Source organism: Drosophila guanche, unplaced genomic scaffold (genome assembly GCF_900245975.1).
Source record: "Drosophila guanche unplaced genomic scaffold, DGUA_6, whole genome shotgun sequence".
Taxonomy (NCBI): domain Eukaryota; kingdom Metazoa; phylum Arthropoda; class Insecta; order Diptera; family Drosophilidae; genus Drosophila; species Drosophila guanche.
The window spans coordinates 701,601-718,784 of NW_022995754.1; the positions used below are offsets into that span (position 1 = coordinate 701,601).

The following is a 17,184-nucleotide window of genomic DNA, read 5'->3' on the forward strand; positions in this document are numbered from 1 at the left end:
CCGCCACCCCACTTGGGAGACCTTGATGCAGTCCGTCGAGCATGTCAAATGCTATCCGACTGGAGACCCCGCCCCAAAGCCAATAATGAGTTCTACCCGCAAGTGAAAACCTAATCGACTCGTAGAGTTCCGCGAGTGCTGCTAGTCGCTTGCTTATGTCATCGCCTCATTACGCAGCTCGTTTCAAATGTCGATTACGTTTACTCTGGCAAATGGGATCAGCCTCTAATGTGGGGGCTCTGCTGGGGTGGGGCTCCTACTCTCGTATGGGTATATATTTCCAAAATCCACTATTTTCAATCGCGATGGTCAATCGAGAGAGCATGTCATGCATCATAATTCCCTCATTAATCATCTTCTTAGGCCCGAGACACGCTGCGCTGTGCCATTGAACTTGAACTCCACTGGGACTCTGTTGCTGCTGCAGAGAAGACTAATGGAAACCCTTTACTCCGCCCCTGACTGGTAATTGGAAGCCATAAATAGCGAGAAACAAGAAAAGTTGACAAACTACAGCACAGCAAAATGAAGATGGAAATATGCATGGAGAGGTTTCGGTTTGGAGCAAAGGAGAACTGAGAATGCTCTTGGAGGGAAAGGTCTTCGGGGAGGAAGTAATAAATATTCTAAAAGAAAGAGATGTTTCCGAATGCTGGGCCAAGTAAAACCAAGACTTCGGAGTTCATTCAATCAATCAGTATCAACAAATAATTGAGAAAACTATGAGTAGATGTTGATTCAGGAATACCTCGGTGGCTGAATACCCTTTCCGAGTTGTGCCCCAAGTCAAAGAGTACTTGAACATCCCCCTGGCCGGTGGCCGGTGGCCGGTGGATGGTCTAAATCAAAAATAATCCGCTCTGACTGCCAGACCATAAATAATTTGTTTCTTTTTTTTTGTGCTCTCTTTCCTCTCGTTTTCCATTCCCATTCCCACTGCCCTGAGTAGATATTTCTGATCTGACGAACAAGTTTCCGATTGCCGCCAATTGGGGAGGGGGAGGAGGGCATTTCGTTTCCAACATTTTAATTAGCTTTTAACCAAAATGGCAAAAGTTAATTGGGAATATATTCACAAGTATGTACGAGTTGGCTTGACTTCCGGGGGTTAGGCAAAAACCTACCTCAAGTGCACCCAGAGATGGTGGATGGTGGACAACCACAAATACTGGAGGGAATATTTGGGTCATCTTGCTGGTGCTTTATTTATAGCTGGGAGGCGGGAACTTTATGAAATGCAGCACCACACACTCGCACATAAATACATACATAAATACATAAGAGAATGTTAGGTTTGTTATGTTGAATGCATAAATTAAAATCATATTTTTTGAGTGCCCCCCCAAACAGGAAGCGAAGGGGAATTCTGATAAACACGCAACGCAATAGAGAAATCATTGAGTTAGGAGGGGGGCTTATGCTTTGGTCTCTGGTCCCGCATACATCAGTTCGCTATACATTCCCCCAGATGACATCACTTGGTGATGTGAGGAGCGCGCAAGCGCAGGGCGGAGGATGGGGGGCAGGGATGTCGGCTGACACAGGCATACATACCGAAGGATACGAGTGCGAGATGGAGTGGGAAGCAACGATGCCACAGAACAATGGGTATCCAGGAAATCGGAACTACGAAATGGGTGCGCGGGAGCCATTCAAATCCCATTCAAATGGGTTACGGGAAGTGGGTCACCGAGTGCTCTTGAAAACCCGCACAGCCTCCGCGCACATTCAGATGAAAAATCCAAACAATGGCAGGGTAAAACAGCATTTTCCCGCGGGGATTTTTCACACTTTTCCTACTTACATTTGAAGTCAAGTAAATTTGGCGAAAATTTCCGTATAATTTGCCAAAATATCTTGGATGTTCCTTGGACGTTTCTCGAGCTACTTTTGGGAGGGCGCGCGCGAATGCTGTCGATGTCGAGACTCAACTGTTTGGACAAATGCGCAGCCAAAGGCCAAAGCCCATTCGGCGTATGAGTGATATTCCGGACTGCAGAGAGCTTTGAGTTTGAGTGGGAAAACAAATGCCCAGCGATGAGCACATCCTCCGAACAATCAACAAAACAAACCCACAGAGAGACGCATCGACAGAAAGTAAACCCCAATGATGGAGAGCTAAAGAGAGAGAGAGATTATATCTGAATATAATCTTAGATTCCCAAGCAAAATCATTTTGGGAATACTTTTGGTATACCCAGCGATGACTTCATTTCTGCCAATTTAAACACAAAAACTAACAGCAAAAGACAGCCACACGACAAAGCCATTTATCAAAAAAAAATCAAAACACAAAAGAGAAGGAAACAAACGCAGAAAGAAACTCGGAGAAAAAGTGTAGCCAAAAAGGTGACGTCTTATCAGACCAACAAGTTTCACTCGGAATCGGACTTGGACTCGAACTGTTGTTTGTTTTGAGTGCAAAATATAGTGGGGAGGGTGGGAGAGAGAGGGAACTAGAGCTTAAAGCTTGCCAGGGAAATGACAGTGCTGGTGCTGGGGGAGGGGCTAGGTGGCTAGGGGGCTAGGGGGCTGAGCTGGAGGTTTTACAGCCGATTTTTATGTGTCTGTCCGCAACGCCAAAACAAAGCGTAGCGCGAAATGCGTGAAATTGTGCGACAAGAGCAAACACGCACAACAAGTGAGAGAGACAGAGACAAGAGAGAGCGTAATGAGGGGAAGAAAGAGTGTGAGAAGTTAGTGGGTGTGTTTAGTAGGTGCTCTAACTAGTGAGCTCATGGCAATGTTTTACTATGCAAATGACTTGCTGTGAGCCTCACACAAGTGATTAAGAGTTCTCTGAACTTGACAAAGAGCCTCCGCCGAAGTGTGTGGGTGAAAGGTGGAAAAATGCTAATGCTAAGAGAAAGTAAAAAGTCACCAGGAGGAAGTCATAAGGAAATTGCTTTGGCACACAATAAAATCACAGCCCAAAGCAAACCCTCAATAGCATTGAACGAAAAAAAAACAAACTTTGACAATGATTTATGGCTAGTGTCTGTCAGAATTATTTGGTTTGCTATGTGGATGAAGTCATATGCTTAGGTCTGGCCAAAAGCAAAACAAAGTACAAGAAGGAAACAAGTCCGTAGTTCGGATACAGTAGGAAGAGGAATAGACGTAGCTCTTCCATACAATAAAAACATAACATGTACTTAACATTTCATTTGCATTGGAACAACATATAAATAGCGGATTTCTCCGCACATTTCTGCTGTCTAACATTTAACTAACATTTTATGTAACTTAACATAATTCTTAACACAGAACAGAGCTTTAACAGCGCGCTTCTCAATGTTGGGGCTTTCCACATTATTTAACAGTTTTAACTCTCTCCCACTCTACACTCTCTTCACACCTCTCTCCCACTATCCGTCTTTCTTTCTGCCTTAGTACATCCATATACTCGTGGGAAACTCTGTAAGGGCCTCAAACGAGCCAAAACAAAGGCCAATAAATATCGACACCTGGTGCTATCTTTACTACAACTCTAATTAGCCCAAAGAGAGAAACAAGACTCTGAAAATGGTTCACAAATCAGTCTGCACCTATGTTAATATATTTATTTGCATCTCCACTGGAAGTGCACTAAGTAAACCAGATCAAAACAGACAGAAACCACAGCCACATCCACACTTCGATGTCCCAGAACTAACAAGATCATTAAGCTCTGGCTTTGCTTTGCTTTGATTGAAACAGAGTGCCAACACACACACACACACAAACACACACACACACACTGGGGGCTAACATTAAAATGCACTTATCAGGCAGCAGTCAAGGCCAACACTCCGCCTCCTAATCAGGCAGGAGCCCTTGCCTCTGTCTCTGCATCGATAAAAGCAGCGGCTAAAAATAAACCCAAGTCCAAGCCCAAGCCCAAACCCCAGCTTAAAGCAGAGCAGATACAGCTACAGATACACGAGATACCAGCAGCGTCCAGCCCGAGTCCGGCACGCTGCAACGTTGGGGCCAAATGTGGCCCTTGGCCTTCACTCACCTTGAGATGCCGTTGGGTGCCTGCCGCAGTCTGCCGTTACCGTCCATAATGTGCGAGTTGCGAGTCGCGAGTACATGCACCGTAAAGAGGCCGAAGATGGGGCACAATGGGGCAAGGCAGGAGGCAACTGCATATCAATTACTTGGGCTGAAGATCGCTTGGGTTGGCTGCTGCTGCAGTCTGTGGCCTTGATGAGCGGCAAGTCAAGGCTCTGGAATAACAGCAGAGGAGCCACAAATGCAGATGGGGAAGATGGCGAGATGGAGATGCCAGCAGGCACCACAGATATCCACTCCACAATTAAACCAAATGGACATGACGCCTGTAGAGTAGTCACAGGAAAGGGAATGGGAATGGGGCCTGCCTGTAGCTGTTGTCCGTTAACGACACAAGTGGACACACGACAGCCAGCGATCGCCTCGTTTGCTTTCCATTCAATCGGACAGCAATGGCAGGGGCATTCTGGCATCTAGAACCCAAAACCAGAACTAGAACCCGCCATCTCGGGGTGTATAAAAGGATCCCGAGAGCAGCCCACAAGCAGCAGAACTCAAAGAGTTGCAGCATCAAACGGAACACAGCGATAATTGAGAGCATGAAGTATCCACTCCTCCTGTTGGGTTGCCTGGGCATGGCCCATGGCCTGGCCCTGTACGCGGCCTCCTATCCGTTCGTCTACTCCGCCGGAGGATCGGCTGTGTACACGCCCACGCAGCAGCAGTACATCTCGCAGGATGCCCTTGGCCAGTACTCGTATGGCTATGCCGAGCCACTGTCCTCCAAGCAGGAGACCCGCTCCCTGGATGGCACCACGCGGGGCACCTACAGCTACAGGGATGCCGCAGGCAAGCTGCAGACCGTCGACTACTTGGCCGATGCCCAGGGCTTCCATGTGGCAGCCACCAATCTGCCCAAGGCAGTCATTCCCCGAGAGCTGGTGACCGGGAGGAGTGCCTCGCATGGCAGCGGAGTGCATCCCGTGGCTGTCCATCATCCCGTGGAACATCATTCCGTGAAGCTTCCCCATTCCGTGGAGCATCCTGTTGGACACATCGCTGAGCCTTCCTCCTCCCACGTGGGCACTGGCCGCAGTGCTCATCCTCCAGCTGTGGGCCATCCCGAGGCAGTTCACCATCCCGTGGAGTATCATCCTGTGGAGCATCCAGCTGGCCATGTGGCAGAGCATCCCTCTGGCCGTGCTCATCCCGAAGGCCACGAACTCCCCCAGCCCGTGGGCGACACTCCTGAAGTGGCCGCCGCCAAGGCCCTCCACCTGAAGCGTCTCCACGATGAGCAGCAGCGCAACGAGATTCTCACTCCCCACATCGCAGTGCCCGTGCCAGTGGCCCGCAGCCACCACGTCGTGGTTCCAGCTGCCGTCTACGGCTACACTCGGCCCCAGTACTACTCCTCCGGCTTCTACTACTGAGAGGGGCAGCTGTGCAGCATCAATCCTGGATTTCGAAATTCAAAATAAAGTCAAATATTTGTGAAACTACTTTGGGGTTTTCCTTCTGTTGCCATCCCGCACCGGACCCTGTCCTACCTCAACTCCGCATAAATGTGAATTGTGAGTTTTGATTTCAATTAAATTTAATAGCAGCATAAACCACAGCGCAAACCACATCCCGAAAAACATCCCAGCCCAAACTGGTCATCAGCCGCAGCCCAACCCGGTTCCTTGACCCCTCTGCCTCGTCAAACCAGAGGAGGCCCCGACCTCAGAGTCGCTCTCTGTGCCTCTCTCTCTCTCTTGCAAAAACAGGCCCTGATTAAGTTCTTTGGTTTGTGGCAGGCAGGCAGCAACATTGTTGAACGTTGTACAGAGTTGTTCATGTCCCTTGTGGCAGGGGCACAGTTGAAAACAAATTGCGGCTTTTGTGCACAAATTTATGCTGGACTTGTTGAAATCGAAATCGACAAAATATTTATGTACAAACAGTGGAGGAAGCCCCAGTCCCAGTCCCCGTCCCATTCCCATTTCCAGAGGAAGGAAGGAAGGAACAATAATCCCAAAGCAGAGACAGATGCTGCAGTGGCTGTGGCAGTGGCAGTGGCTGGGGCATAAATGAAAGTAAACCAGGAACCAGACGACCTTCCTGAGAACTCACGAAATGTACGAATTTTCGGCTGTCACAGAGACAGAGAGAGAGAGAGAGAGAGAGACATCCGACCTGGACGCGTATAAAAAGCAGAATCCCCAATCGATGCCAGCACAGAGTTCTCTAGAGCGAGTACTAGTCCACGACACTAGCAGCGCCCCAAAAAAGAAGTCACGAATCCTAAAAGCAAGATGCATTCCCTCAAACTACTTTGCCTGATGATCATCGCCGGTGCTGCTGTGGCCTCCCCGCTGCTGGAATATGGAGCACCGCCTGCGGGCGACAGCGTTTCCCAGTACCACACGCAGGACGAGCACGGACAGTACTCCTATGGGTATGTGGCGCCGCTGTACTCCAAGCACGAGACACGCACCGTGGATGGAGTGATACGCGGCACCTTCTCCTACGTGGATGCCAGGGGAGAGACACAGACCACGGACTATGTGGCAGACACCGAGGGCTTCCGGGTCAGCTCCAGCCACGGCCAGCTGCAGGCCAACGAGGAGACGCCCGAGGTGGCTGCCCTGAGGGCCCAGCACCTGGCTGCGCATGCGCAGGCCAAGCTGCGGCTGGCAGGAGATGCCTCAGGAGCTGCCGTGGAGCTGCCACAGCCCGTGCAGGATACACCTGAGGTGGCTGCCGCCAAGGTGGCCTTCTTCAAGCGATTCGAGGCCGAGAAGCTGCGCAACCAACTGCTCAGCGAGAAGCAGCTCATTCGAGTCCCAGTCACAGTCCCAACGATCGCAGTCCGATCCCAGCCGCTCTACGTCCATCAGCCACTCACTGGATATGTCTACAACTTCCACAAGTCCCAGACTGGCACTCAGAGCCCACCCTCGAGGGACTATCTGCCAGTGCGTGTCTGATCTTTGCTCTGGTTGAGATCTTCTGTTGATTGTTGAGCCAATAAATGCTGCAAATTGGAAATTGCAAATGAAAATTCACTCGCTTTTGGCACAATGGTGCGCTGTCTTGCATTTATTCATAGAATCCATCCTCCAATGCTTCCATTGATCCTCCCATCAGTTGCGTTTGCTCACCAACAAACTGCGACTGAGGGCCACGGGACGCAGGGTTCGCAGCTCCGTGGGCGTCGTCACGCTGTACTTGGCGCTGGGCGAGACGAGGGTGTAGTAGGCCCCAACCGGCACTCGGAGATCGCCGCTGCTCAAGCCCAAACGATCCTGCAGATCGCCCAGCTTCAGGTAGCTGCTGGAGCTCAGGCCCCCCAGGGAGTAGACGGTGCGCAGTCGGGCATCCCCTTCAGTCTCTCGATCGCCCTTTCTTTGATCCTCAGCTGCGGTCTGCCGTTCATCCGCTGTGTCTTCGTTGATCTGCGGCAGATTGTTGGATCGCTGACGATCCGCCAGCATGGCTGACAGCTGTGCTCGCACCCGCTCCAGAATGTCGGCATCCTCATCGCTGAGATTCCGCTCTTCAGCTTCATTGGCAGTGGCTTGGGCTCTGCTTTCCTGCTGCCTTCTCTCGGACTTCTCTCGGGCCTCCCGCAGGGCATTCAGATGGGCGGAACGCGCCTGTTGCACCTCCTCCGTGTCGGCGACGGGCAGCGGCGGCTTTCCCTCATCGATTGGTGCCTGCGGCAGGCTGCTGCCCTCCGCCTTGAAGCCCTGGCCACGACTGGCCTCGTAGCGCACCGTCTGCAGCTTGCCATCGGCATCCACGTACGAGTAGAAGCCCCTGGAGGAGCCATCGCGGGAGGAGTACTCTGCCCGTGCCGCCGTGTCGTCGCTGTAGCCATACGAGTAGAAGGCGCGTGCCGTGTCCTGCTCCTGGTAGCGACGGCCAGCTCTGACCTCCGTTCTGCTCTGCTCCTCGCCGGATCGAAGACGTGGAACATTGTCCGCCGACGCGAGGGCCAGCAGACCCACAATGGTTGTCCAAATGAAGTAGTTCATCCTCCTCGGAGTCTGTGGAAGCTTGAACTGATGCTGCTGTTGGTGTTCCAATGGGTTTTTATACCACCTGTGGGTGGGTGGTAACCCGAGAGGAGCCTCTGCACAATGACCTCGAAATCTGCAAACCGATATGATCCGATTGTCACAATTGGTGCTACCGCTACCGCCACCACACGGATGTTGCAACAGTGAACTTAATATTGATATCGGTGGCAGTCGGATGTCGCTGCATGGGGCTGCAGGTTGCGCAATCACTCCAAAAGTCTCAACTCGTACGGAAATGGTAACCACAACCTGATTGCCAGCAAACACGGAATCAGGGAAGTCTCTTTGGTAACTCTTTGGTGAGCGATGGCTAAGAGATCTCTTGGATCCGTCTTGGTAGACTGATTCCCTTTCTTTTCCCTTCCATTTCACTTGAAGTTCTCCGACTCGTACTCCCCCTATCAGCCTCTCCCTGCACTCTCTAGTCATAGCATCTCTTGGCACATTTAATCGAATTAAATTTCAGTCGGAAGTTGCCGCTCTCGAGAGCAAAAGCTTTGGCCCCCCAGTTAGCACCTTTGATTCTGTTTGTCAGTAGTCCAACGTCCGTCGTGGAACGCAGTTCACCCGATCCGACCATTGGAGCAACAGCGACATGGATTTGGCTGGCAAGAATGTGGTTTACCTTGGAGGATTCGGCGGCATTGGCCAGAAGTGTGTGCAAGAGCTGCTCCGGCGGCAGCTGAAGGTTGGTTCTCGCTCTCGGTTGATGGCCCACTTAATGCAGTCAAACTTCTAGGCACTGGCCGTCTTTGACATGACGGAGAATGCTGAGGCGCTGGCCGAGTGGCGGGCAGGCAGTCCGGGCACGGAGATCTTCCATCAGAAAGTGGACATCACCAGGAAGGAGGACATCGAGGCGGCCTACAAGGCAACCGCTGAGCGACTGGGACACTTTGATGTGGTCGTCAATGGCTGTGGACTGATGAACGATCGCCTGGTGGAGCTCACCATCCAGATTAACTTGGTAAGGGAACGATCCCTGAGGATGATCTGGAATAACTAAGAGCTTCTCCTGCCTTTCAGTTGGGTGTCATTGAGAGCACTTTGGCTGCCCTGGAGTACATGGACAAGGCAAAGGGTGGCAGAGGTGGACTCATAGTGAACATTTCCTCTGTGGCTGGACTGCAACCCACGGCTCTGATGGCCATCTATTCAGCGGCCAAGACTGGCGTTACCACCTTCACACGCTCCATGGCTGTAAGTCCTGATTGTAAGTCATCCTTCGCTTCTGAACCTTTTCCCCTCTTTAGAATCCCATTTACTACGCCCACTCTGGTGTGAGCTTTGTCACCATTTGTCCGGGATTCACTGAGACTCCCCTGCTGGACGACATCTCCAGCAAGACGACCTTCACCTACCACACACCCATGCTGGACATGTTCCAGAGGGTGAAGCGCCAGAAGCCAGAGGACTGTGCCAGGAATCTCGTGCAGGCCATGGAGCAGGCCCAGAATGGGGCAGTTCTGATGCTGGAACTGGGCGACACCCAGGAGATTCAGATACCCGACTTCTGGAAGCCCCAGCTCGAGTAGAAACCATTTTTGCAATCTTATCTAACGATTATTAGTATACTCTGATGTGTACCCAAATATATACTCAAGTTATTATCTCTGTTACATAGCGACGGTGCTTCGTTACAACACAGAAACCACAAGAACCTGCATCAGAGATATCATTTGCTATACTCTATGGATAACATTATGGATTATAGTAGATGTCGATTAAGTTTCATTTATTTAAATTTCTCGCAGACATACACACAAAATTGAGATTAGTTGTTGTTCACATCTAACACTTTTACATTGGGGGTGGAATGCCGAAGAGAAGTTAATATTCAGCACATCGAAGAACATACATTACTCGTACATGACAGCTAGACAAATGTTCGGAGAACCGAAGCATGGCATACCCTGGCACAAGATGGGAGACCAAAGACTAGAGAGTGCTGCCTGCAGCAATGGGAGATCTGGCGGACAATCTTGAACGGACACGCGGACACTGGGTATCCAGCGTAGTAGTAATAGATCTTCCCTTATAAGTATTCTTTGCTGGGGCATCAGAAACCACACATAGACTATGTGGACTTCTAGGTATTTGGTGTTTATGTTTGGTGTATTGGTTGGATAGTCTGAAGCGATGTTCCACTCCGCCTGCAGACTGCATGTAAAATACAATCAGTTTTGCTTGCTTGCTTGATTGGTTGTGTGTGTGGGTTGTATTTATACATATAGATACACATTTATAGTAGTTTTGTTTTTGGTTTTTGGTTTTGGTTTTAGCATTAATATACTCGTAAAGACATTTGTTCGTTTCCCATTGAACTGGGAATAGTTTCGCATGTTAACTGTAGATTTCACATCATCACAATTCAAGGATCCTCAACTTATAAATTACATCAAAGACATATTACAACAATTCATTATCATATATCATTCCATTTCTTTTCATAGATCATAGCTACCAGTGAATCGATTATTCGGGTTGGGGAGACACCTAAGAGATTTCTTCTTTCTGCATTGAGCTACATTCATATATGGTATATGGTATTTGGTATATGGTATATGGTGGGTGGGATTTACATAGAACATCTATGAGATCTTTGGAGATTGCTGCTGTCTTGATTCAAATTGAGAGATTGTATTCGTATTCGTATTCGTATTCGTATTTGTATTCGTATTGTCCTCGCCATGACGCATTTGATGCGCTGGAAGAGAGTGCGGATTAACTATGGATTATCAAATATTTAAATGGTTTCAATCTTCTGGTAATAGACTCTGCTTGGCTCTCTAATGCATATTTTAATGGAGTGTACACATTCATCACTAACCCTAGATTTGAGGAACAGAAGCGCCTAATAAATATACATTTACATATCGTATCGTATATCGTATATCGTTTATCGTTTATCGTATTTGTATCTATAGATTTATCTTATTGAGAGCATACTTCATAAATCGGATTGTCCATATCTAGTTAGTTAGTTAGTTTGTTTGTTCAGTTAACTATAGTTTTGTAGTAAGTAATCTCTACTAATCAGTTGCCTATCTGGTGGTTTGATTTGATTTTCTTTAAATATTGCTGGTGGATTATTCTGCTAGGTTTCTCGGTTGCTTGCATTCTTGCTTCGCTTTTGATATGTTTCGCACATTATCTGCCATTCTTTCATCCTTACATAAACCAACAATAATCTGTGTAAAATGAAACGATAACTAAGGCAAAAAGTAAAATGGTTGTTAAAATTTATTCGTAAATAAAATAAATAAATCTTTTTTTAGGCTTTTCTGTGTGTGTGTGGTGTAGCTTTGATTAACAGAACTCGAAATTTGCTTACGATAGAAACATTCAGTGATAATACCAAAAATAAATTTAATTAACATATTCATAATAAATACATATATTATACATGTGTGTGTTTGATCGGTCTGTTTTGTAGCTCTTTTTTTTTGGGGGGACTTGTCGTAAGTCATAAAAAGTTACTAAAACTCAACTCAACAAATACATCAATGAACCGAACCCATTGGGTTTAAGCTAAACAAAACACAGAAACAAATCAACAAATTAAAGAGAGACTTGACCACAGCCAAAGGCCGGACGGACACTCCCAGCAACGACTCGTTCCGCGGGATGCTCCGGGGAGACTTAAGTACACAGTGGCTCTGGGGGATCAGCCGCCCGTTCGGCCTGCTTCTACATATTCTCTGACACATTTCACAAATACAATTCTCTTTTGTTTCTGCGGGTTTTCATTTAAACATTTATGTTTGTGTCTGTGTGTGGATATATTTTAAAATTGCTTCCATCTGTTTCCTCAATTTGTTACAACTAGTTTTCACATGAACTCTACTACACACACTCGGCATCGCCTCGAAACTCGTTAACAATAATAAATATAAATACATATATGTATAATTGTGTGTGTTACATTCATCTAGGATCAGGCGCAGTATAGTATATAGTATACCTGACTTCTCATCGCTTAACTTGTACAAATTACAAAAAATCGTTTACTCCTTCTTTCGCTCCATTTCGCGTACAAAATCAAAAGTCACGAAAGCAAAACTCTGGCTCAACGGACATTAATATATAATATTAATAATAAGAGCGCGACAAATTGGTTAGTTTTTCTATATATATACTTTAAACTATATATATATATATATGTATATAATCTGTATTCTGTTTCGCAGTATATAGAGTACAGTGGTAGGTAGGAGTGGTGTGTGTGTGTGTGTGTGGGTGACGTGTAAATGTTGGCCCTGACCTCCACTCTCTCGACTCGGCCTTACATGCAAAGTGTGGGTGATAGAGGAGGCGGGCGGGTGGCTTCGGGAGGGTGACTTGGTTTTAATTTATTTTCAATAAATTTAATAATATATATAGTACAATAGTTAACAACATCGCACAATAGCGTTATTAAAATTTCTTTAAGAAATATAAACATTCATTTCCACACACGACAGACACATAATTTATGATCAATCATCTCCATATGCACGTGTGCGTGTGTGTGTTCTCTCTCTGTGTGTGTGTGTGTGTGTGTAGGTGTGTGTTTGTGTTTGTCTGTGTATGTTTGACACCGGAAGGATCTATGTACATCGATCCCTTCCTCCGATTGATTCGTTTTGTATATATAAAAATAGCATTTGAAATAGTTAAAAATATATGTAGTAAATATATGTAGTATGTATGTAGTATGATGTATGTATGTATATATCTATGTATATAGCTGTACACAATCAATCAAAATCTGATCACAAATAATTGTGGGGTGGTGGGTCTACGGATGTTGGGTATACAATTCACTTTTACCCACAGATCTCGAAAATTAATTCATTTACAGATTGAGTTTTCTCTGGGATCACTATGGGATGGGGGCTTGGATTAGAGCTAGTTTCTAGGTTAGACATCAAAATTGAATATTCTAGAGTGAGTTGCTTTTCGGTTTCCCGTTTCCCGGTTCCCGTTTCCCGTTTCCCTTTTCCATTTGCTAGTCCCCTCGATTATTAATTTCAAAAAACGTAACACGAGACGAGAATACATCTGGATCAAAAAAAAACACACATTTAGTTCGGCTGGCCGAAGACGATTCACAATTTGAACAATGAACTAATAGACAATTACATAATTATACACAATAGTTTGCTAATAGAGGAATTACCCAACCCGATTTACTGTCTCTCTGTCTGTCTCTCTGTTTTGTTACTTCATTCCGATCCAACAACGGATCGGAGCGCGGAGGGCTGGCTGTTTCGCTACTACAAACAGAAGAATTCCTTCTACCAGAGTTTGAACTGTGCGGTACAAACCTCTAACGATGTGTGTGTGTGGTGTTTGTGTGTGTGTGTGTAAAATGATTGCATTATACATATTACTATATGCCGCCTGCCTGCCCCTCATCGGGGGCATATTACTCCACTGGCTGAGTCTGGTTTAATCCACCTTGATGCCGCTGTCATCGGGATCCACAATGTCCACGAGGTTCTTCTCCAACTGCAGCATCATCCCACTGTCGATGCCGCCCTCGAAGCTATCCTCCGACAACAGCTGCGGCTTCCGTCCCCACACCTGCGACGACTGTCCCCGGGAAGAGATTTACAGAATTAAGGCTCATGCTCGTTGACGTTAAAGACTATATCCTACCTTGTTGTGGCTGCTGAAATTATCATTCCTGTCGGCCTTGTAGCCCGCATAGCCCAGATCGCTGCTCGCGTCGTTCTCCATGATCCAGGCGTTCCAGTTGCTCGCCGTCGAGCTCTTCGGACAGATCGGGCCGTAGCGACTGTGCAGGGAGGAGCCTGTGGGCATGTCGAACGTGGTCCCATCGTCATTCAGTATGGAATCGGAGCGCTCAAAGAAGAGCGAGGAGTTGTTCTGCCCGTGACTGTGGCTGTGGCTGTGATGGTTATTGGCGCGTCGGAAGAGAGGCAGGGCATCCAGGACATCGCCAGCTGATTCGCCAGCACCAGCTCCAGCTCCAGCTCCGGCTAGGGGCTTGGCCATGTCCATGTCTAAGCTAACATTATTCGGCGGTTTCTTTTCGTAAAATGAGGTATCAGCTGTTGCGGCTAAAATCGACAACGGTCGGCTGGGATTCGGCTTGCTGGACGGTGGCTGCTGCTGCTGCTGTTGGAGCTGCTGCTGCTGCTGTTGCTGTTGCTGCTGGTAGGCATGCTGCTCCCAGGGATGGCCCAGCTTCTCCTCGCTGCCATAGCCATAGGCCGTGGGATGGAACACATCCGCCGGAAGCATATAGCCCTTGTGGAGGTTACTGTTGACATTGAAGCTCGGTGGGTTGGATAGATTGCGTTGCTGCTGCTGCTGTTGCTGTTGCTGTTGCTGAAGCGGTGGTGGTGGCCCGGGGACGGGGCCAGGACTGGCCTGGTACTCCCTGGGCGAGGGATTCCTGGATTGTGCGATCGGCTGGCCGGGGCCGTAGTTGAAGCGCGGATCGAAGCGCCCAGGCACCATCAGCCCATTCATTTGGCGCGCGATGTAGGGGTGATGGAGCAGCTGTGGTGGCTGTGGCGGATGGGCGGCTTCTGGTGAGAGTCCGAGGCCTGGCAGGTTGGCGTTGGGATCGAGATAGCCTCTGGGTGACGACATGTAGTGCATGGGGGACATCGGCATCATGGGCGGCACTCCGAGAACCTGCACCTCGTCGCCGACCAACAGGGGAGGGCCCTGCAGAGGCGTCTTGATGTGTTTGCCTCTGTTGCGCGCTCTGTAGCGCTCCACCTCCTCCTGCGAGTGGGCAAATGTGCAGCTGGCGCCGCGGGGACACACTCGACGCACGTTCAGGTCCCGGCAAAGGCTGATCTTGTACTTGGGATTGCTGATGGCTGCTCCCGCACTGCCGATGGCGTCCTGGGCCTTTCGCACGCCATGATGCTGCAGGAAGTTGACGAGACCCACGACTGAGTGACGGACTGCGTCCAGGGCCTCGGACACGTCCTGCCAGGGGGCCACCTCCGCGCACGGATCGATGTTGGCCAGGTACTTCAGATGATTGTGCAGATTGGAGAGCTTGGCGGGGTCGCTGGTGCGCTGCAGGGCGATGACCAGCTCCTGCACCGACTGGGCGAAGGAAGACGGCGTCTGCAGCTTGTCGATGATGCTCTGCATGTGGCTCTTGTGCAGGACGTCGCCGTACAAGAGGGAAGACCATTGCTCGGGCGCAATCCGCAGCCCTGCCTCGGTGGCAATCTGGACGATCTGGGCGTCGTGCTCCCTCCTGAGGGCGTCGTAGGTGCGGAACTCCTCCTTGAGCTGCATCAGCGAGGAGTCTGCCTCCCGCTTGGACACCTTGAAGCAGCTGGCGCGGTAGAGCAGCTGCACCACATGGCCAATGCTAGTCTTGGAGGCCTGCGGGAACTGCGGCTCCAGCCGCTGCACCACAAACATGACCAGCACCTTGCGGGACAGCGCCGAGCCCTCCTCCAGGGCCAGCAGGACCAGCTTCAGCACCTCCTCCTGCATGGCCGGGCCCAGGAACTGGCAGCCGCGCGTCCTTACCGCCGCCCATAGGTTCGAGCTGAGCTGCTGCGGATTCTGGTGCTGCAGAATCAGCTCCGTGACGGTGCGCTCGCCCAAGGAGCGGGCTGCTCTCAGTGCCCGCACGCGTCCCTCCTCCTCCATCAGCTGACAGTTGACCAGCGTCACCAGTTTGCGCTGCATGGGCCGCGTCAGCAGGTTGCCGTTGTTCAGGTTGAGGAAGGACTTAAGGTGCAGCGCCAGATCCTCGATGCACTGCTTGCCGAGCTTGTAGCACTTGAGCTGCTCCGGATCGAGCTTCTGCACACTGGGCGGCGCATGCTGCGCGAAGTCCACTGACGGCTCCGAGTCCTTGCCGGGCGGACCCTTGGCCACCAGCTGTAGCAGGGCATGGTTTGTGGGCAAATTGTCGATGTCGGTGACAATTTGGGTCTGTAAAAGTGATGACAAAATGGCATTGTAGTTTGTCAGTCTCCTTTGAATGGAGTCTCCTTTGTGTGCATACCTGATCGAAGGGACATTGCCGATTGTAGAGGGTCGTCAGGCAGAGCTTGCAAATGGTATGGCCACATCCCAAGCTGATGGGGAATCGCTGACTGGCCGCAAACTCATTGCCGCAGATGGGACAGTTCAGAAAGTCTGTCCATGAGGGAGCCTGAATCGGCATGCTGCAGCACAACACAAATCAATTAGTAGGGAACAACACGAAGAAGAGGAAGAAGAAGGTAAAGTAATAGAAAGTTTCCCTTTCAATGGGTCAACGATAGGGGTACTCCTCACACTATTGGGGGAGGGGGAGTAGTAGCACCAACGTCAGCTGTCGTCGCTAGCTCTCGCACACACGTCCACACAGCCACATCTGTTGTACACGCATGCAAGCATGAACATGTGTCTGTGTATAGAATATGCATACACACACACGCGCGCGACATACGCCAGTGTGTATGGACACATAAACGAACCGAGCTGAGAGGCTGCGAACTGGCTGCTAGCTGCTGCACTTCCTTGAACATTTGGGAGATCAGGTTCATCACTCGGTGCCACCGAATCACCCATATCAGTGCAAGAGACACTCACTCGTACACGTACGCAGGGGTACATATGTATTTAATAGGTAATCCAACCTTAATGGTGGACAAACGTAACTCGCTTTCAACGTCATCAGCTACTCGGGGGCCCCTGCTTTCTTTTGGTTTGGCTGGCGAACGAACAAAGGCTTTTGTGTGCGAGGCCTCTGCATTGTGTGCCCCCCACTTCCACTCCCACTACGACTTCCTGCTGCTGCTGGCAGTTCCCGCATATAGGCCATGAAGGCAGTCCTTGAGAGCCACCTCCTACAGGAGAGAGTCTCCCGTCCGTACACGAAACCGGAGCAAAGTACTTTTTTTCGTTACGTTTCACTTTTCACTTTCGTCCAGAGGTTCGGACATGGACCAGGGCCATCATGGTAAGCACTTGCGTGTCCCCGACTCACCTTCAAAATGCACATATTATTGCATTAAAGGTACGAAAAGATGTTTTTTAATTTTCATTGGACGTTTTTTTTTTATAAAAAAAATGTTGGAAGTTGCAATCAGTATATCAGTATGACCGCAGCTGCCGAGCGGCGGAATACTGAATATCGCGC

At 49.3% G+C, this 17,184-nt stretch overlaps 6 protein-coding genes across 9 annotated transcripts in view; 3 read left to right on the plus strand and 3 right to left on the minus strand.

Annotated features, from left to right (window-relative positions):
- LOC117589108 (tubulin polymerization-promoting protein homolog) overlaps nucleotides 1-1,941 on the minus strand; it is a 3,761-nt gene extending 1,820 nt beyond the window's left edge. Inside the window, exon 1 of the mRNA XM_034280761.1 lies at nucleotides 1,805-1,941. The gene's annotated coding sequence lies outside the window, so the exon portion shown is untranslated. The remainder of the gene's footprint in view (nucleotides 1-1,804) is intronic.
- Nucleotides 1-17,181, minus strand: part of LOC117589097 (roquin-1-like) — a 20,748-nt gene extending 3,567 nt beyond the window's left edge. Inside the window, exons 1-4 of one of the 4 annotated variants that reach the window (XM_034280743.1) lie at nucleotides 17,032-17,181; nucleotides 16,063-16,225; nucleotides 13,707-15,989; nucleotides 12,858-13,640 (exon numbers count right to left, since the gene is read on the minus strand). In XM_034280743.1, coding sequence (XP_034136634.1) covers nucleotides 13,497-13,640; nucleotides 13,707-15,989; nucleotides 16,063-16,224 — 2,589 coding nt within the window. In that variant the 5' untranslated portion in view covers nucleotide 16,225; nucleotides 17,032-17,181 and the 3' untranslated portion in view covers nucleotides 12,858-13,496. Of the gene's footprint in view, nucleotides 1-12,857; nucleotides 13,641-13,706; nucleotides 15,990-16,062; nucleotides 16,226-17,031 lie in introns of those variants that run through there. The other 3 variants (XM_034280741.1, XM_034280742.1, XM_034280740.1) reach the window with 3 other exon arrangements.
- LOC117589105 lies at nucleotides 4,526-5,498 on the plus strand. The gene has a single exon (XM_034280757.1). The coding sequence runs from the start codon at nucleotides 4,596-4,598 to the stop codon at nucleotides 5,427-5,429; it is 834 nt and encodes a 277-aa protein (XP_034136648.1). The 5' UTR covers nucleotides 4,526-4,595; the 3' UTR covers nucleotides 5,430-5,498.
- Nucleotides 6,227-7,036, plus strand: LOC117589107 (cuticle protein 19.8). The gene has a single exon (XM_034280759.1). The coding sequence runs from the start codon at nucleotides 6,294-6,296 to the stop codon at nucleotides 6,966-6,968; it is 675 nt and encodes a 224-aa protein (XP_034136650.1). The 5' UTR covers nucleotides 6,227-6,293; the 3' UTR covers nucleotides 6,969-7,036.
- Nucleotides 7,023-8,035, minus strand: LOC117589104. The gene has a single exon (XM_034280756.1). It carries the CDS (start codon nucleotides 8,016-8,018, stop codon nucleotides 7,125-7,127), a length of 894 nt encoding a protein of 297 aa, XP_034136647.1. The 5' UTR covers nucleotides 8,019-8,035; the 3' UTR covers nucleotides 7,023-7,124.
- Nucleotides 8,596-9,682, plus strand: LOC117589106 (alcohol dehydrogenase-like). Its single transcript, XM_034280758.1, has 4 exons — nucleotides 8,596-8,751; nucleotides 8,803-9,030; nucleotides 9,090-9,263; nucleotides 9,317-9,682. The coding sequence occupies exons 1-4, from the start codon at nucleotides 8,659-8,661 to the stop codon at nucleotides 9,596-9,598; spliced, it is 777 nt and encodes a 258-aa protein (XP_034136649.1). The 5' UTR covers nucleotides 8,596-8,658; the 3' UTR covers nucleotides 9,599-9,682.
- Nucleotides 17,182-17,184: the final 3 nt, after the last annotated feature.

Coding starts and splice junctions, on each gene's coding strand:
- LOC117589105 (XM_034280757.1), top strand. CDS start 4,596: ATGAAGTATCCACTCCTCCTGTTGGGTTGCCTGGGCATGGCCCATGGC.
- LOC117589107 (XM_034280759.1), top strand. CDS start 6,294: ATGCATTCCCTCAAACTACTTTGCCTGATGATCATCGCCGGTGCTGCT.
- LOC117589104 (XM_034280756.1), bottom strand. CDS start 8,018: ATGAACTACTTCATTTGGACAACCATTGTGGGTCTGCTGGCCCTCGCG.
- LOC117589106 (XM_034280758.1), top strand. CDS start 8,659: ATGGATTTGGCTGGCAAGAATGTGGTTTACCTTGGAGGATTCGGCGGC. Junction 9,031..9,089: donor TCACCATCCAGATTAACTTG/GTAAGGGAACGA, acceptor CCTGCCTTTCAG/TTGGGTGTCATTGAGAGCAC. Junction 9,264..9,316: donor CCTTCACACGCTCCATGGCT/GTAAGTCCTGAT, acceptor TCCCCTCTTTAG/AATCCCATTTACTACGCCCA.